Below are 23,450 nucleotides of genomic sequence, written 5' to 3'. Positions count from 1 at the left end.
TTAAAGAAAAAAACACACACAACACCCCAACCACCGAGACATCCAAAGACATTTTGCTCAAACTGGCAGTTACCTACTCCCAGCTAAAATCCTTATGAAATCAGCACATTCGTGCTAAGTCTTAAGGCTAACCAACTTCATTGCACTCGTTAGAAAAAAAAATCAGTCGCACATTTTTGCCAATGACTTTCTCATTGTTTACCTGCAGTGGTTTCGTTCATCAGTCTTAGACAATTTAAGCCGGCGACCTGGGCGGCTGCCATCACGGACCTTCTCTCAGCATCGGTGAAGAAACTAGGAATCTGGAATTTTAGGAACAGTGAGTAAATACAATAGTTCTATGTCACACAGTTTACCTTTAAGGTTTCAGTTAAGCAAAGGGCAAAATAATGGATGTATCTGATTATACATATGAAGGCAACATGTCAAGAATCCACTGAGGCTCATTAAATGAGGAAAAAATTACTCAAATCTTGTTAAAATCGTGAAATATATATCCTAAAATGATTTGGACAGAACTTAAAAACGAACTGAAAACAGAACATGAAAGTGATTTAATTTCCAAACAAACATAATACACTGAGACAAGGTCCAAAGGAGCTAAAGAATAAAATCTTATTACAATATCTTATTCAAATTAATAATGATGATGATGATGATGACAAAGGTAACAGCTAATATTTATAAAGTTCTTACTATGTGCCAGGCACTGTGCTAAGTTCCTGACAATTATCTCATTTGATCCTCATGACAATGCTAGGAAGTAGGTGCTATTATCCATATTTTACAGATGAGGAAACTGAGGCAAACAGGATTAAGTGACTTGCCCAGGGGTTACCCAGCTAGCAATGGTCTGAGGCCAAATTTGAACTCAGGTCTTCCTGACTCCTGGACTGGTATTCTATCCATTGTGCCACCTAGATGTTAAAATTCCAATTCTCTTAAAAATAAGTGTGTAACATCAATATTCTAACAATGATCAACGGTGAAAGTCTTAGCTACTCTGCTCAATACAGTGATCCAAGACAATTCCAAAGGATCCATGATGAAAAGTGCTATCCACTTCCAGAGGGAGAATTAATGAACTCTGAGTCAATTTCTTTACAATTTCTTGCTTTTTGTTTTTTGGCAAAATGGTTAATGTGGAAATGGTTTGCATAAAAGAAGTGTGGAGTTTTTAATTTTTAAATTTTATTTTATTTTATTTTATTTCATTTTTTGTTTTGGCTAGGCAATGGGGTTAAGTGACTTGCCCAGGGTCACACAGCTATAAGTGTTATGTGTCTGAGGCTGGATTTGAACTCAGGTCCTCCTGAATCCAGGGCCAGTGCTCTATCCACTGAGCCACCTAGCTGCCCCTTAAATTTTATTTATGTTTCTTTTTGCTGGGGGTTACTAATTCCACAATAAAATATTTTAGAATTTAATTTAAATAACTAAAGCCTGCCCAAACGCTGAAAATTAGAACTCTTTGATCTATCCAATTACCAATGAATTTTGCTCAAAAATACGCACCACTGAAAAGTCAGACTTAATAAACAGCAACATTTTACAAATGCCTTCCGGGAACTAGCTTATATAAAGTTTCACTCTAAATTATGTTTTAGAAATCCAAGTAAGGTAGGTATATTTGCATTTTTTTTTTAAAGTGAGGCAATCGGGGTTAAGTGACTTGCCCAAGGTCACACAGCTAGTATGTGTCAAGTGTTTGGTCTGAAGCTGGATTTGAACTCAGGTCCTCCTGACTTCAGGGCCAGTGCTCTATCCGCTGAGCCACCTAGCTGCCCTAGGTAGGTATATTTGAATGAAAGTAATTGACTACTTTGATGTGAATCTATTAATTAATATAAATTAATATGAGGTATGTGTCCATGAATTCTCCTACAGAGCTGGAACACTATGATGTTCAAACTTTTTTTTTTTTTAGTAAAGCCTGAAATTTTATATTATGATCTTATTTGCACAACCCTAATACATGTTCTCCTGATAGAAGATGTCATGATTTCTGAGCCTTAGTACTCCATGCCATAGTATAAGTTTAAGAACAGGGACACTGTTTAAGTAGCAACACAGCCTTTCTTTAAAAAGTAAACATTCTCTTGGAAACTGAGGGATGCCCATCCATTGGGGAATGGCTGAACAAGTTGTGGCATATGAATGTAATGGAATAGTATTGTGCTATAAGAAATGATGAGCAGGCGGACTTCAGAAAAACCTGGAAAGACCTGTATGGTCTGATGCTGAGTGAAGTGAGCAGAACCAGGAAAATGTTGTACAGAGTAACAGCCACGTTGTGCAATAACTTTGATAGACGTAGCCCTTCTCAGCAATGCAAGGATCTCAGACATCTCCAAAAGTTGCATGATGGAAAATGCTATCCACATCCAAAGAAAGAACTATGGAGACCGAATGCAGACCGAAGCATACTATTTGCTATTCTTTCCTTCTGTTTTGTTTTCTCTTTCTTGTGGTTCCTTCTATTGGTTCTAATTCTTCCTTACAATGTGACTAATGTGAAAATATGTTTAAAGGGAACGTATGTGTATAGCCTATATCAGATTGTGCGCCATCTTGGGGAAGGAGGGGGAGAAAAATTTAAAATGATTGTTGATAAATCAAAATAAATTAATTTATAAAAAAAATTTTTTTTAAATTTAAAAAAGTAAACATTCTCAATAAGCCATCAAATTTGAGAAGGATCTCAAAATTAAGAGCAAAATTATAGGCCCCACTCCGCTATCAAATAAAAATGATATTTTTGATAATGCTAAGCTCTGATACCTAGAGGTCTTAAAGCTAGGGACGACTAACCTGCTTTCTAAAGAAGCTAGCTACCCTATGAGAAGATGAAACAGCCCCTGCACTGATTTCTCTACTGCAGCCCTCTCCTCCTAGCCCTTTTTGTCTAAAGAAAAGAAGAGGCTGAGCTGCTGGGTTGACTATTGGATCCCATTCTCAAGTCCAGCGAAGGAAGGGCAGCAACATCTTTCAGAGTGTTAAGGGCCTGCCTGGGCCATGGCCTCATCGCTCAATAAGCGCCTCCCATGTCACAGGACCATCTCTCACAGTTACCACCGGCGTGACCTTGGGCAAGTCAATCAACCTCTCGGGGATTTGGTTTCCTCATCTCTAACCAGGAAAGAGACAGACTTTCATTAAGCCACCAACCTCGAGGACAGCACCGGGAAGATACACAAAGGAGAAGCTCCTCACTCTGCCCTCAAGGCTTACATCCTCCTAAGGACGTCCTCAAGAAGAGAAGAGAGTGAAGTGGGGAGGGGAGGAAAGCTCATCAGCCCTTCCTGGTGTTCTCCCCTGCTCCAGTCGAGGTCTCACCACCCCTCCAGGGGCTTTCCCTCCCTCCCCAAAACCTGGGGTGCTGCTGCAAGATTGGCACTGGCTCCCAGCACCCCTAACTGTACACAAGTGACCAGATGAGAAGATGGGAAACTAACAGAAGAATGGCGGAACCAAAGATGTCTTCCATAATCCACCCAGTGCATCGATATGGTATTGTAGTCAAAATTCGGTAGCGATGATACATGCAACTAATTTCCCCATCCCCACTCCAAAAGGACCCATCAGAGCATCACAGATGTAGAGATAGAAGGGACCCTGAAGATCATCTAATCCCCCCTTATTTTATAGTGGAAATAACTGAGGCCCAAAAAAGGTGACTTCCCCAAGCTAGGATCTGAACCCAAGCCCCGTGACTAAACCCAGCCCTCTTTTCACTGCATACATCATGATTTTCATAGAACAAGGTTCACTCAGTGAGTCAGCTCCTTAGAGGAAGGCAGTCAGGTACTTCACAGAAAAGAACACTTTTATGCCACTGTGGGAGAGCAGTCAACAAATGACTGCTTCACTGCCTCAAACAGCACCTTGTGGTCTAAAGCACAAATGAAGCTTTCTCCCATCTCAGACTTGCTTTAGGGAATCCAGCCCCACTGATTATGAAGGCCTATAAAGTAAATGGTGATCTAGCTTCTAGAGCACAGGGCTTGTGCTCTAGAATGGTATGAATGTGTATGTCCTATGAAAATCCCAGTTTCTAAAAGGACCCGCTTTTGTTGATAACTTTTGGGGAGGCTGGGGCAGGGCCAAACCTGGTGGTGCAGAGGTTTCGGAGAAGGGGGTGGGTATACTGGATGTACTCTTGGGGAGGCAGCCACTGAAGTCACCAAGATCTATTGGCTAATCATGACCGACATGTTGAAAAACTTCAAGCTATACAAAAATGACAATTTTTCTCCCTTTTCTTAACACTACAAAGACCAGACACGTAACCCAAAGGAAAAAAATTTAACATCACTTTACTTTGAAGTAAAAAAACTTCATCATATCTCTATTTTCTTTGCCTTGTGGATAAAAAAAAACAAAATGAAAGGCTCTGCATTGTCAATGGACACAGCTTGGTCCTTCAAGATATTCTTACATTCCAGCCCTTTGCACATGAAAAGGAAGCTAACTGGATTCAGTGGTCATTTACTGGGTGAAGAACACGAACAAAAAGAAAAAAGAACCAGATACCTGCAGTGTATAACATGCAGGACACTAATCCAACAAAAAGAATAACATTAAATAAGACCAGCACTTTACGTAACTCATCTCATTTGAACCTCCCAACAGCCCAGTGGGGAAGGTGTTAATCCAAGAATACCTGATCAAAGTAAAATAGGGTACAACTTACTGAAATCACACAGTCTGCCACAGGCTTCTTCAAAGCATTTTCTGAAGTCTCCTTAAGCTTGGCCAAAAGCATTCCAGTGACCTGCTCGATCGCAAAAGGCCTATCTTCTTCTAGGTACCGAACCTGAAAGCAAAGGAAAATGTCAGTGAGCAAAATAAATAAATATTTAATGAGCCTATCAAGTTAAATTCAGAAAACTAAAAAATAAATGGATAAACTACGTAAGAACTTGAAATACAAACCTAATCTTTAGAAGATTCATTTCAGCATAAATGATTTTTAAAAGACTTATCATTCACTCCTCATTTTTTTCCTCCGTTTTCACAAAGAAGATATTTGTTGCTTTTATTTTTTAATAACAGAGGCAAGAAAAATATAAAATAAAAACTATCAACTCTGTGCTAGGTGAGTCTTAACTAGAACTTACTACATCTGCATGACTTCAGGGTACTTTTCCTCACAAAATATATGTTTAAAACTTCTACAGAAAAGAGATTAAGACAACATGAATTTCAATAATAAAAAACAAAGCAATACTCAGGAAGCTGAATATTGCTAAGTTAAAAGAAACCAAGAGAAGGTATTTTAGTACCACGGCTATATTATAACATAAATAACTCCACACACAATAGCTGTAAACGTAATGTTCCTTTTTTTGCAAAGTAAACATTAATACCTGCTTTTAAAAATCTTAATTCAGAAATGTTATTCAAATGCTATTCAAAAATGCTTTCCTTTATTTAATACCTTTAACACATCTCAAGATGTTTCTGCAATAATTACAAAAAATTTTTCAAAGGCAAGCTTCAAACCAGTTTAGTCCTTTCCATAATTAGTTGTAGCTCTAATTCTCCCTTTCCCCCTGCAATTTCTCTAAAGTCAGTTTTATTATTAAATTAAGCAAGATAATAATCAGAAATATTTTTGCCTTCTTAAAAACCTTATTCAAAAAAGTCTACGTGCTTTTTACCACTTACATAGAAAGGAACCGAAATCTAGGCGAAACTATTTGAGCTGCTGAGAAAATGTGAATAAGCAGAATGTCTGCCTCGTGATTTTTCAATTATTAGTTATCGAGTTACTGCCCTGGGTAGGTACCTTAACTCCTGTACTTCCATTTGGCATTTTCTGAAGCTCATAGGGAAGCTTGAACCTTTCAGTCTGCACAATGGGATCATCAAAAGACCGTCCATGAAGTTTTTTGAAGCCATGTAATGTATTTCTTACATTTGTAACAATCTGTTAAAAAAATACTTTTATTAATCAAAGTATCCATCAGATCTTTGCCCTTTACAAGTAAAAAACAAAACCCCCATTTTCTGCATATCTAGTTTTAAGATAAAACAAATTTCTGACTTACTATGTGCATTAAGAATAGCAGCTAATAAATTCTTAATATTGATTCTCAAAAAACTATGAATTATGCAACAAACATTGTCATTACCCCACAGTTCCTTAAAGCTTTTGCTCCTGCTCTGATAAAATATAGAAAAAGTTCAAAATAAATGTATTTTTCAAAAGGAAAAGTTTTGTCAATGTCAGTATTTCTTCTATAATCACCTGTATCTCACCATCTCTTGCCAGTTATTTTTCATCTCTTCCTCTCATTTTATTACTTATAAAAAGAAAAGCCATGTGGGAGAGTGGATAGAGTACCGGACCTGGAACCAGGATCCTGTTTCTGAGACTGACTTTCCAGCTCCACGACCACTGGTACACCGCTAAGTAACAGTCAATCTCAGTGACACTGGGACAACTCTTAAGTTACAGACCTGTGGTCACCACAGTAACAAATCCAGAGGTCAGTATCCCCCTCCAATCTCTGCTAAATTCCATCTCCCCACAAAGAAGACTCAATTTATGATCAAGCTTTTCATGTTCAGCACATTGTTCCCAATTTCTAAGGTCCCACTAAGGTCCCATCAAGTCCTAAATCTATGATCCCATGAGACTCCTGGAAAGCAGGTTTCTTTTAACTAGGTATATGCCCTATGAGGGGATACATTTAGTGAATAACAAATCAAAATACAAATTGCCATAATTTTTGAGCAGCTGTGACTTTAAAATCTAAGAAGGAAACCAGAGGTAACAGTACAATTACCATTCTAAAGCCAGAATAATATTATCTTGCCTAAGACTGACAACGTAGCCTGCTGTTCAATAAAGGCGACGTGACTGCTTCCCTCACAAAGGGTAAGAATGAATTCTGGGATGCACCAGAAATTCAGTCAAACTATCATGTCCACATGCATCAGACTTGGGTGAGCTCAAGGTCCAATTCTGGAGTGGAACTGATAGCTCAGTATTTATCCAAATTGAAGAAATATTTATGGAAAAACAACCTTAAATAGTTGTTGAAACTACATACACACACACAAAAAGGTTAGAGCTACAAAGAAAGACAGGGAAAGAGAGAAAAAATATCCCCAGATCAATTTATGTAAGACAGCTTAAATAGAAATCACACGTACAAATATAAGTGGAGCGCCAGGATAATAAACAGTTAATTAAGTCTTGTATACTGGTAATAGGGAAGGGGGGGTGGGGAAGGAAATTCTCAGGAAAATCAATGCTCTTCTACCTTTCCTTTTTAAATAAGAGAGGAAAAGATTCAGGTACATCTTAAAATTCAAGAGAACTCAGAGATTTTAAAATTGAAGAAAATAAGATTGAAAGGAAAATTAGCTGTCACACTCCAGTATAAAATGTATGCTTTCTTACTGGTAAATAGATCCCACAACCCAAAAACTTTTAAAAATATATTCTAGATAAATTAATGGCAGCTTCAATTATCCCTGCTTCTTATGTAGTTCCTCTAACTTTCTATTTCACTTCTTCCTAAAATGCTCCTCCCCTCAGGTGGAGCTTCTTGTCAGGAAACCCTTCAGGCATACAGATGTTGCCTTTGTACCACAGCACAAAATATATAGATCTTAACATCTAGTAACAATGTTTTTACACACGTTAGCAGCATCAACACCCTAAATTCACAGTTATTTTGGAAAAATAACTGAATTATTCTGACCAACATAATCAAATATACTATACTGATCATACTCAAATATACTATACTGATCATACAATAGATCAAAGACAAATAAGTGGAAAACTACCTAGGTTAACACTAGATTGTTAATACTTTCAGGCTATGATTATGCTTTATTCAAGCTCGATTTGGGGGGGTGGTGAACAAAATGCAATAATTAAGAATTAAAATACTACAGTCAATGTAACACAAATTTTAATTACAGATTTTGTTTTCTGCACACCTTTATTCTCCCTTTTCTACTTGTATGAATTAATCAGGATCCCCCTACTTAATCTAAATAAGATCTTCCCACTACTCATGTAATACCATATTTAATTCAAAAGGATACATGATTTTAAGGAACTACCAAAATTAAATCAATTTACCTGGCTTTTGGCTGCATTCCCAATTGTTCGAGTTTTGGATCCTAAAGATATACAAGCCCTAAAAAAGAAGAAATAGTCAGATTTTACTAAAAGTTAAAGATAACTCTGGAGGGAAAACGGGTAGCAGGTTAAGGAAGAACAAAATAAATCTTCTCTCTAGTATTTTTGTAGTTTATTGTTATGTACCTGACTAAATCAACTCTTCAAGGACTGATACAATCATGTAATTAATGAAACAAATAAACTATTTGAACATTTAAAAATGGCAACTTAGTTCTTATATTTCTAACAATCCTCCTCCATAAACAATGGATCCCAAATACATAATAAAGATGACTTATGCAAGAATAGGAATCTTAAAGTAACCAAGAAAAAAAAAAAGACCAAATCAATTATGTAATTTCCTCCTCAATCTAAACTGCACAACTACATTATTTGTAACACAAATCTTTATCGTCAAGTCTATTGCTACTATGTATAATTTTGGCTACAAAAAGCAGATTCAATGTATTACATTTTACAAACAAAAACTTCACATGATCCAAGAAAAAGTTTATGAGATCACAATTCTGAACAGATTCAACAATTACACATATTGAATACTGAACACCCAACTGCATACTGTATGGGCCACAATGTTGTACTAGATGATGGCCCTGCTTTCAAGAAGCTGGGATCTATCTCAAAGGGGAAGAGCCCTGTACAAATCTCTGAAGTGTGAGGCGGTCTGCTCTAAGAGGCACAAATTAAGTGCCCAGAAGAATACAGAATAAAAAGCGGCCAACAATCTGCTGGGCTGAGGACGGGAGGCCAAAGAAGCTAAGTACCGAGGCCTTAAAAATATTACTAACCAAAGTATCAAGACATACCCAATGAGGAAGAAACTCTTCCGTAGAACCTTACACGTGACAACATAACAATGATGACAATAATAGCACGTTACAATTATCATCTTCTTTGATCCTCACAACAACCTGGGAGGGGCTGTTATTATCTATTTTATAGATGAGGAAACTGAGGCAAACAGGTTGAGTGATTTTCCCAAGGTCACACAGTTTGTAACAAAGTAGAATAAAAATGACTTAACAGATCAAAAATAAACTTAAAAAACCCCCGCTCATCAGGATTTATAATACACTGGGCTCTGGGGCTCTAAGTCTACCTACACCTCTGCTACTTTTCACTTTGTTTTCATGCCTGCGCATGCAGGTTACTTCCATTTCTGCAATTTAGCTTTGCTTCATGTCATATATCTTTCCATGTTTCAGTGTTATATTCAATATTCACTTTTTTTATGACATCCTAACATCACAACAACTCATCTTCCTGAGTTAAAATCTAGCCTCACTTGCTAGCTGTGTGACCCTGGGCAAGTCACTTAAACCTGTTTGCCTCAGTTTCTTCATCTGTAAAATGAGCTGGAGAAGGAAATGGCAAACCACTCCAGTGTCTTTGCCAAGAAAACCCCAAAGGGGGTCACAGAGAGTCAGGCAAGAACGAAATGACTGAACAAATACCAACAACACTTTAACTGCTTGTTTGGCTAGTCTCCAATCTTTGGATACATAGACTGTAGTTTTTTGGTATTACAAACAAGAAAATCATGACTATTTTACATTTTTGACACTTTTCTTAAGAATTACATCAATGGGTGTGAGTCAGGGTCAACCAACATTTAGTAAGCACCTACTATGTGCCAGGTACTGTGCTAAGTGCTGTGAATACAAAGAAAGGTCAAAGACAGTCCCTGCTCTTAAGGAGCTCACATTCAGCTTAATAGGGAAATGTGGCCAGTTTTGTGACTTTTGTTGTGTATTTCCAAATTGCTCTACAAAATGTTTGGGCCAGTCTACAGTGGGTAAATAAGTAAAGGAGCAGGGGGAGGAGAAGGCATTTCAGAAAAAGGAACCATATAAACAAAGCTGTGGAGGTGGGAATGTTTGAAGAATATTTGGGGAATGCAAAGTAGTCACTGGTACAATAGTGCAACACAGGCTTGCAAGGCATGTTAAGGCCAGATCTGATGCGGCTGCCACGATGAAGACTAAGAATTTTGACATTACTCAGTAAGCAATTCGAGGTTTCTCATCAGGGCAGTGCTCTAGAGTTTAATAATATTACTTTGGGACAATTCATCTGGGAAAAACAAAAAGCAGTTAGGAAACCAGTGTAATAGTTTCAGTGTGAAATGGAACCTGAAAGAAAACTGAAGTTCATTCAATTTAAACTAGGGAATACGGAAGGTATATAACATAATGGGGACAAGCAGAAGACCACTGGGACATTAGGTGCAGCCAAAACATAAACAGACACTGCAAGGGACATACAAAAATAGAATCTCATTCCTTGTCTTCTCTGACTGTCCCCCTTGTTCTGCCACTCCTTCTGCTGAGATGGATAGAATACAACTTCCATGTAGACCATAATGTATAGGGTATAACTCTCATGGATCTCAGAGATCAGGAAAAATTAAAGTTTCCCTTGCCCTCCAGTCTTCTTTCCAATTTTCTCTCATGACAGAGAGGATGACTATTTCTTAACTTCTACCTCTGTCTTCACATCAATTTTCTTTTTAAAAAGATTTTTGAACAGTTATAAGAAGATATTTATCAGTCGGTTAAGGGTTTAAAAACACTTATGCACTTAATGAGACAGATTCTCTTCCATAAACTTTTATGTACCCGTTAAATGGATTAAAAAAAACAAACAAACCTGAAAACCAAAATATCCATTTGGATATTTTAATAATTCCAAAGACACTTGCATTCATGTTGTAGCATTGTGACTATTCCCACTACAGTGTCTCATAAAGCTGCTGCATCCAAAAGAAAAGAATCCTTAATCCACCATTAAGTATGTAACCTTCTAATGACAGGCCTTTCTGTCCATCACTAGCTTGGCATGTTCTCCTGACGTAGATTTCAAGAATTCAAGGTCACACTTCCATACAATAATATACGCAAAGGTCTACACACATGATATATACAGTACAGACTAGTTTGTCAAATTGGTGCAAATCACGCTCCTAAGTTGTTTTAAATACAAACATCCTTTAGGGAACTCTGCTTTTATACCTAAAAAAGAGAGCTTACAACACTACTAAAAGCTAATATTACAATTCCTAAAGCTCAAGCTAGCCATAATGTTCTCAAAAAATACTTTTAATACTTACAAAAAAAAAAAAAAAAAAAGATATCACTCCCCAAACGGAAAATAAGAAGTTGTCACAACTTCAAGAGAGCTGAAAACTACTGCTCTAGAGTTTAATAATATTTCTTTCTTTCTTTTTTTTAAGGCAATTGGGGTTAAGGGACTTGCCCAGGGTCACACAGCTAGTTAGTGACAAGTGTCTGGTCGGAGGTCACATTTGAACTCAGCTCCTCCTGACTTCAGGGCTGGTGCTCTATCCACTGCGCCACCTATCTGCCCCTAATAATATTTTCAATTTGGTAAATAAACACCTATTTATTTGATCAGACTACTTTTTTAAAGGCCATTACTAATTACGTGAGCCTATATGCTATTTCCAGCTGATTAGATGAATATTCTCACCTAAGAATCCCCAATACCCACTAGCTGGTTTCTGTGTTAGTCCCCCTTTCTTTTTTTGGCTAGGCAATGGAGTTAAGTGACTTGCCCAGGGTCACACAGCTAGTTAAGTGTCATGTGTCTGAGGCCACATTTGAACTCGGGTCCTCCTGATTGCAGGGCCACTGCTCTATCCACTGTGCCACCTAGCTGCCCGTTAGTCCCTTGCCAAACAAGATCAGCAATTGCAGTCTCTCTAATAGAAGCAACTGCAAGCTTCCCCTCTCTCCCCCGCCAGCCTTCCAGTGACCTGGCCATCAGGCTGTAGTCAGGGCAGCAGTTCTGTACACAGCAGTTTGCTGTCAAAGAGAAAATGGATACTTTTCTTGAAGTTGTTAATGAAAAGTTCTCTACTACTGAGATAGATCAAAAGAAAAGGAACATCACATATGACTGGTTTCCTCTGTAATCCTAAGTATTTTATTTTATTCATTTAAAAAACATTCTGAAGAGGGGTCCAAGGGCCTCACCAAACTCTCAGAGGGGTACCTGACATACAAACCAGGGCTTCCTAATGGTTTCTATGTCAGGGACCCCTCTGAGAGTCTTAGAGTTAGACAGCTTAAGACATAAAACAGAAGTGAATGTTTCTCAGCAAATAACTTGTTGGAGATACACTATCAAAAATTTGACTTAACACTTCTAAAAATTCAACTGGTTGGAAGATATTAACGCACAATTTCTGCCTTTTCTAAACGCCATGAATAACTGAACATTGAGCCCTAAGTTTTTTTAAAAATACAAATTATCCAATGAAATGTAAAAAATAAAAGTTTACTGCCGGCATATTAAAACTGCAAACATCTGCATGAGAATTTTTTTTTAATTCCTCTTATGTCTTGCACCAAAACAAATTTAACATTTTAAAAACATCAATCAAATCATTCTAAAATTATTTGTCCATGGCTTTTAACAGCTCACAAAAGTGTAAGATTCCTAACTGGGGAAAAGTGTAGGTGCATCATAGGACTTTAGATCTGACAGGCACCCCTGGAGACCATTTGGGCTGACCCTTTCATTTTACAGATGAGGAAAATAAGACCCAGAGAAGTTCTGAACTGACTGTCCAAGGTCCTGCAGCTTGAAAGTAACAATACTAGAGCCAAAGCACAGGTCCTGACTCCAAATCCAGGTAATTTTCAGGAGAGGAAAAACAAAACTTACCAACTTAACACAGTATAATTCATTCTATGAAAATAAGCTCATTTTAAAAAGTTTTATTATGCATTTAAATACCCCTAGCCCTCCCCACAAAAAACCACTTCTATACATATGACAAGAACACAAAAAGAGGATTCAAGGCAACCATGAACCTCCACTTCATGCTGCTTGGTACTGTAAAACATAGAAAATATTCTACAAGTTCCTGCTTGTCTAGGCTTCCTTTGGTTCTCTGTGCATTTTTTTCCCATTCAATTTTATTTTTACTTCTAGATTCTCTCCCTACACCTACCTCACCCCCTTGCCCACCCATTAAGAATACAAAACCTACTACCAATATGAAGTCATAAAAACTAAATTTCCATATTTACCATGTTATGAAAGAAAAAGAAAAAATAAGAAAAAAAAATGCTTCCACTGGCACCCAGAGTCTACCTGTGCTCTCTCTGGAGGTGGGCAGCATGTTTCCTCATGAGTCCTCTGGAATTGTGGTGGATCACTGTATTGATCAGTTACTAAGTTTCTAAGTGTTGATTATAACATTGCTGTTACCGTGTGAATTGTTCTCCCCGTTCTCTCACTTTACTTTGTATCAGTTCATAAGTCTTCCCAGGTTTCTCTGAAACAATTCCCCTGCATCATTTCTTATAGCACAATAGTATTCCATCACAATCATATACCACGATTTATCCAGCCACATCCCAATGGATGGGCATCCCCTCAGTTTCTAATTCTTTGCCACCACAGAAAGAGCTGCTATAAAAATTTTTATACATATGGATCCTCTTCCTTTCATCTCTCTGGGGCACAGACTTTGTCTTCTATGTATTTTTAAAGTTAAATTTTACTGAAAAACAAAACCCATTATAAACACATATACTCAAGTATTCCCAAATTGTACATATTTCCCACCGAAGGTCTTCATCTGTTGAGACTATGACCTGTCTAACTGAAGCTGAGCAACACGCTCCATGTTATTTGTCCTCTGAAATCGTGGTTGGTTATGATGACTAACAAATCATCTTCAGTTGCGTCTAATCCTTCATGGTCTCATTTGGGATTTTCTTGGCAAAAAGATACTGGAGTGGTTTGCCATTTCCTTCTCCAGATCTCTTTAGAGATGAGGGAACTGAGGCAAACAGGGTTAAGTGACTTGCCCAGGGTCACACAGCTAGGAAGTGTCTGAGCAGGAAGAGGAGTCTTCCTGACCTCAGGCCTGGCACTCGTTGTGCACTATGGTGCCACCGTAGCCGTCCAAAACTTAATCCTAGAATACTGTAGTTACTGTATAACTTGCTCTCCTGGTTCTGCTCATTTCAACCTGTATCACTTCTAAGGTTTTTCTAAAATTGCCCGCTTTATCATTTCTCACAGCACAATGGTAATTCCAACTCTTTTGTTCGTTTTAAAAGATGTTTCAACGGCCCTCCTTCTTTTGGCATCACTATATAGCTGACCACCCTTTGCCTTGACCCTTCCTCCCCCATTAATCAAGAAAAGGTAGGAGAAACCCTTGTAACATAAAAACAGTCCAGCAAACCTACGGAGTGGCTGTGTCCAAAAACACCTCTTTCTGCACCTGGCCTCCAGTACCTCTCTGTTAAGAGATGGGTAACACGCTTCATTTTACGTCCTCCAAAAACAAGGCTGGTCATTGCATTGATCAGTTGTTCAATCTTTCAAAATTGTTTGTTACAATGTTACTATCCCTTGGTTCTGATTGCTTCACTCTACATCTGTTCATATTCTCCATTATTCTCTGAAATTATCCATCATTTCTTCCTGAGCAGTAATATTCCCTTATTCATATACCACCATTTATTTTGTTCAGCCACTCCCCAATTATCTAAGCAAACTAAGGCACTCCTTCATATTCTGGCCCTTTGCTTCCTGAAGAGTCAGGATCAGACAGTTTGTTTTCCTTATACCTACCCCATCCTTAGTATTATTATCCCTTGTAACCGACCCCTGGTTTCACCCCCCCCCCCCCCCCACCATGTTCAGGTCGATGTGTTTCCACAGCAAATGCTGTGTGTATGTGTGTATTCACCCCTCCTTTGTTTTGCTCTACAGGGAGGTTCATCTAATGTCCCTTTCCCCACGGTTTCCCTTCATGTCTGTATGTTCTTCTCAAACCCCCCCAATTTATTAGAAATAACAAGTATAGCTCACATACACACATACATACACACACACACATGCCAGCATAATTCCTTCTTTTACCCTCCATTCTCTTTCCCCTCTTAAGCTCAGAAAGGAAGCAATTCACCTCTCAGAATCTTTTTATTTGAATTTTTAAATATTGATACTATAATTGATATTATTCCCTCAATTTAAGTCCCTTTGAAGACATTAAGGTTCTCCAAGGACATTAGTTTCTTCTCTAATTAGAATGTTATCACTACATAATCATACAGCTTCTTTCTAACTGCTCAAAAAACTTTATCTTTCTAAGTTTCTCTAGACTCTTGGGTTTGTATTTCAAAGCTCCTACTCAGGTCTGGTCTTTTAATTAAAAATGTTTGAAAGTCCTCTTTTCCCATTAATGGTACATTTTTTTCTCCTGTAAGAGAAAAGTTTTGCAGGGTAAAGTATCTGTGCTTTCATAAGCCTCTCTTTAGCTTTTTGGTATACCATATTCCCAGATCTCCCACTGGACAAGTTTCCAGGTCTTGTGTGATTCTATGGTCTCAATATCTGAAAGGCTTCTTTCTAGATATTCATATTTTTTTTCTTTGATGTGGGCTCTGAATTTTTTTTCTTAACATTTCTGGGACTTCTCCTTTCAGGAATTCTATCTTCATTTTGCCCTTCGCTCTGCATCAACAATTTGGGCAATTTTCATTTTAGACTTCCTAAAATACAGTGTCCAGGTTTTTTAATTTATCACAGTTATCAGGGAGTCTAATGATTCTCAAATACTCTCTTCTTGATCTGCTTTCTAGGTCCAGTTCTTGATATCTGACTTCATATTAATCCCTCCATTTTGATTTTGTTCTAATTTTTTATTGCAGTCTCATGTTTGGTCTATCCTACTTTTCAGTTAGTCTATTATTTGGGTAAGGTTTACTGAGTTCTCTTCTAAGCTAAAAGTTTTTCTTCTAAGTTCTTCCAAATTCTTTCCTCCTGAATTTTTACTTCATTTTTATCTCATTTCTTTTTTCTAGTTATTCACATAGTTCTTGTGGAAAATTCACTCCCCCATTAAGCCTCTGCCTGTAGTCACTTAGCTCTTCCCTTTTGGGAATCTTTAGATTTACAAATACTTGTTGACCCTTAATTTACTCAGTCTTTATTTAGTTCCTGAACTGGGGCTTTGGTCTGAGACAGATTCTTTCCTCTGCTTTGTACAGACCTTCACCTCTGAGGTTAGACTCCCTGAATCTTGGGATTCAAGCACTGGATCTTTAGGGCCTTCTCTGTGGTTCTGGGCTGCCAGTACTTCCAACGTCCCTGCTTTAGGTCTTTCTGCAGGGAGCACTCTGCTCTTGCTGCCTCTGGACACAGAGCTTTGCAGGTTACAAGTGTACCAAGGCCTGTCTCTCTTTAAGCTGGGTGGCGGCCCCCACGCTGCTGACCTTCTGTATAATTCTTGAGTGGAAACTGTTGCTTACTCTCCGCATTATTTGATCTTGTGCCAACTTCAGGATTTTGCTGGAGTATTAAGTTAAAGCTGGTCCATCTAACTTGTGCAGGCAACTCTCTTCGTCAAAAGTGAACCAGTTTTTTTTTTTCTTAAATGGAAGGAAGAAAGGACACTTTTCTCCACTGACTTTACAACAAGGCGACTCCAAGTTTTGACTAGATGTCAGGCCAGGTCAGGCTTTACCTAAATAAAGGTTTCTAGAGCATGGCTCTTTTAGTGTAGCCTAAATATAGGAAATCTTGTCATCTCTTCCAGTCTGTTAATGTACATTTATAATCCAAGGATGTGTATATGCCCCCCTAAAAATGTGTAAGTTACTTTTAAAAAAGTAGATACATAAACTACTGCTGATTTTTAAAGCATTTAAAAGAATACACTGCTAATTTTAGCTACCTTCTTTATCCAACAGTTAGGCCTTAAACAGTACTTTTCAAATTTTAAGAGTCAAAGGCATTTTTTTAAGACAAGGGTTCTTAATGTTCTTTATGTCATGGACTTTTTGGGCAGTTTTTATGAACCTCTCTCAGAATAATGTTTAAATGCATAAAGTAAAATATATAGGATTACAAAAGAAACCAATTATATTTAAAGTTATAAAAATAATCTTAAACCACGTTCCTATCACTTAACCCCAATTGCCACCCCCCAAAAAAAACAGAAATAAAAAAAATAAAACAAGTTCCTGAAGAACCTCACATTAAGTACTCCTGGTTGTTGTTTTGTTTTTTAAAGGCTATTATAGATAACACAAAGGCAAATGAGGGAAAATTTAAATTTTAGTACCATGAACCTTATTCAAAACCCACTGACAATTTCATGAAACCTCAAAGCCTACTGCATACCTACAGTAAACAAGCCAGGAGAGATCTCTAAAAACAGGGTCCATAAAGGATCTTAGAATCGTAATTACTCAAAAACAGAAAGCTAGGGGTCATGGTGATCAGAGTGATGACCTTAGTTAGGAAGATCTGAGTTCAAATCCTACCTGAGATACTTGCTAGGCTTTGTGACCCTGATCAACTTGTTTAATTCTTTCCCCACAGTTTCCTCATCTGTAAGATGGGGAGAGGAACAGCAGCTGCCTTACCCCATTGTTGCGAGGATGAGCTAACAAAGTGCTCCCAGCCTTCGAATGCTTTATAAATGCCAGCCACCACCGTTTTTGAGAGATGGATGTGGAACGACATTAACTAGGCAACAGTCTTTATTTATTAATACTTTCATTAGGCAATCTATAACATTTGACTTGAATTTAATGGAGGCAGAAGCCCTGGCCTCAGGCCACCCCACTTGTGCCTCCCCAGCTCCGGAGCCTGGAGCTCCACCCCCATTTCCTCCAAGGAGCTAGGAATGAAAACTCTGTCTTACATTAAGTGCTGACCTGGTGCTCCGCTCCTCTGCTTGGCACCTGGAGTCAGTTTCCACATAGTACTTCCTCAAGGCCTCTCAGTTTCAACCCAACTGGGCCTGCTGTTCCCTGCACACAACATTCTATCTCCAGTCTCTGTGCCTTGGCTGTCCACATGATGCTTTCTCACCTCCACCCCTGGGGACCCCTCGTGCCCTTCAAGGCTCAGTTAAAGGGCCACCCCATTCTAGAAGCAACTCCTGACTGCTCCAGGGGTTAGTGCGCCCAGCACCACTTCTACTTTTTATATTACCCTTATTCACTTATCAGTAAACATCTCCTTAGAGGCTGGGACCATTTCACTTTGAAAGATGCTTTTGAGTGGTGTGCCCAAAAGCCCGGGGGCAGCTAGGTGGTGCAGTGGATAGAGTACTGGCCCTGAAGTCAGGAGGACCTGAGTTCAAATCTGGCATCAGACCAAACACTTGACACTTACTAGCCGTGTGACTCCGAGCAAGTCACTTAACCCCAACTGCCTTAAAAAAAAAAAAAAAAAAAAAAAGCCCTTAACCTTTCAATGCCTCCAGGGAAGTAGGACTCAATTAAAGAAGGGTTCTAGATCTGCTTGGGAAGGAGATTTCTAGGCCAGAGACTTCTTTGGACCCAAAATTAAAACAATGTACTTAGGCAAAGTATTTGCCTCATCTGGGGATACAAAAAAAAGGCATCAACTGTAACATCAGCACAGGAGGTGCTCAAACATTGCTCTTCCCGACTCAACAAATATTTATTAAACGGTTACTACCTGGAGGTCACTAGTGATTCAAAGCCAAAACCAAGAAACAGTTCTGGTCCCCAAGGAGACTAACTCTGCTCAACAGTCAACACATATCAATGACACCAGGGGCCCTTGTTATCTACCTCTTATAGGATTACACACCACATCCTCTGGCTAAATACAAATTCCAGGAGGGCAGAGGCTGGTTCAGGAATTTTTCATCTGTGGATTCTCATGGCCTAGTACAATCTGCTCAATAAATACAAGTTAGAATTTTTAAAACGACAAAGACAAGACACTTAACCTTTACATCATTATAAACATGATGCATTAACATCTGTGAAGAAAAGAGGTAATGAAAATAAGGCAGAAGCTGATTTCTCCATTCTGTCCCTTCTCTAATTTTTGATGGTAAAGTAACCCTCCACCTTGACCACAACTATCATTCTATTGATCATCCCCCTTTCCACTTGCTCAAAGCCCTCTACAATTATCTCTTTTAATCCTGACTACCAACGTGGGAGGTAGGTCCTATTTTTATACCCATTTTACATATGAGGAAACTGAGACAGACTGAATTTAAGGACCTCAATCAGGGTCACACTGCTCTTAGATGACTGAAGTCTTCCTGATACCTAGCCACTGCACCCCTTAGGTACCTATATAAATATATAAATACAAAAATTCTCCCCATACAGCCCAGGGTCACTTCCCGGCTTCAATTCTGAAGAACTCTTATCCTTTTTTCTACCATCGTGCCTTTTCTCCCATCACCATCCGCCCTTAACTAGAAAACTGCCCCTCTCTTTCTCCAAAATCCAGCTCCTACTTCCTCTTAAACTCTAAAGCCACCAAAACATTTCCATGCGCCTAAATAATTTTCCATCTTGAGTTACAGAATAGTGGTTGATTTCAAGTTCTTTGAGGATATTTTTCTCCTGCAATATTCCCCGGCACCCCTCACAGTGCTTCACAAAGATGACCCTCAATCAATGTCTGTGGCTGAAATGAATTAGGGAGGCTACAAAACTTTGGTAACAGAGGCATAACCTAGAAAAGTTCCCGAACCAAACAATATGTTGCTGTTCAGTTGTTTCAGTCGTAGCTGACTCTTCGTGACCTCATTTGGGGTTTTCCTGGCAGAGATACTGGAGTGGTTTGCCATTTCCTTTTCCAGTTTATTTACAGATGAGGAAACTGAGGCTAACAGGATTAAGTGACTTGCCGAGGATCCCACAGCTAGTAAGTGGTCGAGGCCACATTTGAATTCCTGACTCCAGGTCCTGCACTCTATGCACTATGGCGCCACCTAGTGGCCCCCAAACAAGCAATGTTTAAGAGCAAAGGGTAATTTTCCACTTAGAGCTATGCTAACAGACTGAACATAGATGCTCATGGACACAATACTTAGAGAGCACCTTGTTTCAAAGGATCTAGACTACGTGCAAGGCACCGGATACATGACAAAAAGCAAAACAGTCCCTGCCCGCAAGAAGGTAGGGGAAGCACAAAGATCCTAATTTTATTGAAAGGCTAACTTGAAATTGAATCGAAAGCTAAGCATTCTGATAACAAGTTTGCCCTACTGGGCCTCTTTATTTCATGAGAATGAATCGTCTATACAGAACAGATGCCATGTGAGTTAGGGAAGATGCAAAAGACTAAAAATAGACAGAACGCTAGACTTGGAGGCAGAATGCCTGGCTTCAATTCGTCCTCAAATACGCACTACCCATTTCTATACATCTTGTCTCCCCTGTTAGAATTTCAGCTCCCAGAAGGGGCACACTTCTTGCTTTTTCTTTGTATTCCGGAGCTTTGCATTGTACCTAGCATTTAGTAAGCATTTAATAAACGTTTGTTGATTGATTCGAAGATCGCAACATAATAGACTCAAGTCCCTAAAAGTTTCTTTCTTAAATATTTGCATCTTGAAAAATGGAATATTACTGGACACGAATAATCAGTTTCAGTTAGACACTTTCCTTTTCTGACAAACTGATTAGATTTTATTCTTAGAAGACAGCTAATTCAAAGTCTGTTGTGAAATACCTGGAGGTTTTAGCCAATAATGTGCCCCTATCAACATTTGCCTTTCAGACAGTAAGCATTCAAAGTATATTTGTGGAAAGAATGAGTGTCCAAAGATAGAAAGATGGGTCGACAGATGGTATAAGCCTCTGAAGCACTTGCTGTTGAGAGGTACAACTACGGGCAGAGAATGCCGCAGAATCCAGGATCCTATAAACTCACAGCTTCCTTTGTTGCCATGGTGGAGGGAATAGAGTTCTGGCCTTGGAGTACAAAAGACTCAAGTCTGAATACTGCCGAAAGCACTTGCTAGCTAAATGGCAGAAAGCTAAAGCTCAGAAAGTCACAACTTTTCAGAGCCTATTTTTTCATCTGTAACATGGATATAATAAAAGCACCTGCCTCACAGGGTAGTTCTATCAGATGAGATTATGTATACAAAGTGCTTTGTAATTTCAAATGCTAACAAATTTATCAACTCATATTTTTTTTTCCACTTTACTGCTTGGGCTAACTTTCTCACAAAACCTCTTTTCAAACACTTATTCATTTCATAAAGGCCAGGTAGTCCATACACCTCCAATCACAGAGGACAATGGGGCTCAGAGGTTAGATGACTTGCCCAAGGACACTCAAATAGTTACCAACAGGAGGATTTCAATCAATCAGTAAGCATCGCTTACAGTGTGTCAGGCTGTGTTAAGTGCTGGGGAGAAAAGAAAAAAAGAGGCGAAAGGCAGTCCCTGCCCTCAAGTAACTCACAGTCTAACAGATTCGATGCAAAGACAAGGTTCTTCCTTTGTACCCTTTGGCCCACGGCTAGAGAGACTAAAAGCAGTTTCTGCTCGGTGAAAATGAAGTAATCCAAGCTTGCTTTATGTCAAGTTTCTAGGAGACTGGTGTGCTCTAAAAAAGCCCCGCGGACTCTTCCTGAAGAAGTATTTTCTGAGTGTGAGATGAGAGTATACGGACTTCTTTGTCACTTCAGCCTCTGCTCTGTAAAAGCTAGGAAGAGTCCCCCCACCACCGTTCACCACTTGTTACTTGGATCCTAGAGCCTGCAGAGAGAAGGGCTTGTAAACTTTCTAGCCCCACTCCAGCTTTCTTGACAGGAAGACAATAAATGCTGAAAGCCCCATTCACTCCTGAAATGTACCTGCACAAAGTCCAGCTTGCCTGCAGTCAATGGAGAGCAGGGGAAGGAGTCACTGCTTCAGAAAAAGGGAAAAGACTTGGAGAAGGGACAGCAGACTCTTCAGGCATGCACATATATCAATATTATACATCTAGAAAAGTGTGTATGCTTTCTAAAAAAACATAGTCTGATTGAAACCAAGGAACAAAAAACTCACACTAAGTAAACGATTATGCATCAAACTCAAAACCAGTTGTAGAACTTAAGCTGTATAAAGACTTACAGACTAATCTGATCAGAAAGTATCATGACCTGAATGAAATTAAAGCCTGTGGGGAGGGACCAATCTTTCTGGGATAAACGGTGCTATGTGTAAATTGCTATAGAATACAAACTTTCAAGTAAATGAATTAGGTATCAATCTGTGGTTTTCCTTTAGGAATTAGATGAGATCATAATTTTAAAAACTGCACAGTATTCTTTAATAATTAATAAGCAATCTACTGCTCTATGACACATCTTCCCTCACCCACATATCCTCTTTGCCAACAAACTTCCCAGACAAGCAAACAATGAAACTTGTGGAAACCCTTTCATAATCTCTATGGAGTCATTGCCCAAGCATGAATATCTAAGATGACACCCATCTCCACCGCCCTGAGCCCCCATGGGATAGAAGATGGTTTATATAAAAAGCCTTGCACATTTAAGTCAGCGTATGAAGAATAAAAGATTTCCACTACGGCCATCACCCGATGGTTGAGAAAGTAACTCCTGCCTCAGCCACCCCCTTAAAATGGGTGCCATCACTTTGCATTCTCAAGGTCACAGTAGATCAAACACAAAACTCCCCAATGGAAGCCAAAACACTTCCATTCTGGCCCAGGTTGGGAAAGTTTTATATGGTAAATCCCCAACAGGGCTGTCCCTTCTAGGAGGCAGGTGTCCTGCCCCAAAGGGAAACAGAGGCATCAGAGGTGACACTGAAGGGCATGGTGGTTAAGATGAATGAAGAGGTAGAAATGACATCTGGAATGGAAGCCTGGCATGCTCTCCCTCTGGCTCACCCCAAGCACCTCCTTTCCTCATCAACCCTCCTGCCCTTGTCCCCGGGTCCCTCTGCAGTTTTGTGTCTATCCTATACAGACTCAGCTAAGCACTGCAGGCCCCAGGTGGACTGCAGGCTCCTTGAGAGCAGGGCTGGGCTCATTTCTCTCCTTATCCCCGCATCTGGGCACAGAGGAAATGCTCCAACATGACTGTGGAAGGGCATGAGACAGACAGCAGCAGGCGGGCCCGGAGACCAACATCCCCTAAGGACACAACCTGGGAAAAGCTGCGCTATGCTCCCCGCCCCCACTCTGTGCCTCAGCTGCGCACTCAGGAGGGTGGGCAGGGGGTGAGGCTCCAGCCACGGGGGCCGCCAGCAAGAGGGCGGAGGGAGTGGGGGGCTGCCTTAGGTGTCGGGGACGCGAGGAGCGGGGCGGGGGAGGGAGCTGCGCCCCCCTCAACCTGCCAGGCAGAGGTGCAGGGGGGAGGGGGATGAGCGGGCCATTCAGGAGGGAAAGGCTGATGGGGGGTTTAGCGGCCGGGGAGCGGTGGGCATCCCTGGAGATGAGGGGCGGCACGGGGCCGGGGCAATACCCCGGGGGAGGG

The 23,450-nt window shown here is 39.6% G+C and overlaps 1 protein-coding gene across 1 annotated transcript in view; it reads right to left on the bottom strand.

Annotated features, from left to right (window-relative positions):
• Window positions 1-23,450, bottom strand: part of HSPA4L (heat shock protein family A (Hsp70) member 4 like) — a 63,916-nt gene that overhangs the window by 39,784 nt on the left and 682 nt on the right. Inside the window, exons 2-5 of the mRNA XM_027854645.1 lie at window positions 8,108-8,165; window positions 5,792-5,932; window positions 4,694-4,816; window positions 203-302 (exon numbers count right to left, since the gene is read on the bottom strand). Coding sequence (XP_027710446.1) covers window positions 203-302; window positions 4,694-4,816; window positions 5,792-5,932; window positions 8,108-8,165 — 422 coding nt within the window. The remainder of the gene's footprint in view (window positions 1-202; window positions 303-4,693; window positions 4,817-5,791; window positions 5,933-8,107; window positions 8,166-23,450) is intronic.

The sequence above is a fragment of the Vombatus ursinus genome, unplaced genomic scaffold (genome assembly GCF_900497805.2).
Source record: "Vombatus ursinus unplaced genomic scaffold, bare-nosed wombat genome assembly UNPS02010461.1, whole genome shotgun sequence".
Classification (NCBI taxonomy): Eukaryota; Metazoa; Chordata; class Mammalia; order Diprotodontia; family Vombatidae; genus Vombatus; species Vombatus ursinus.
The sequence above is the reverse complement of the archived record's forward strand: the minus strand, read 5'-3'. Positions and strand labels throughout refer to the sequence as shown.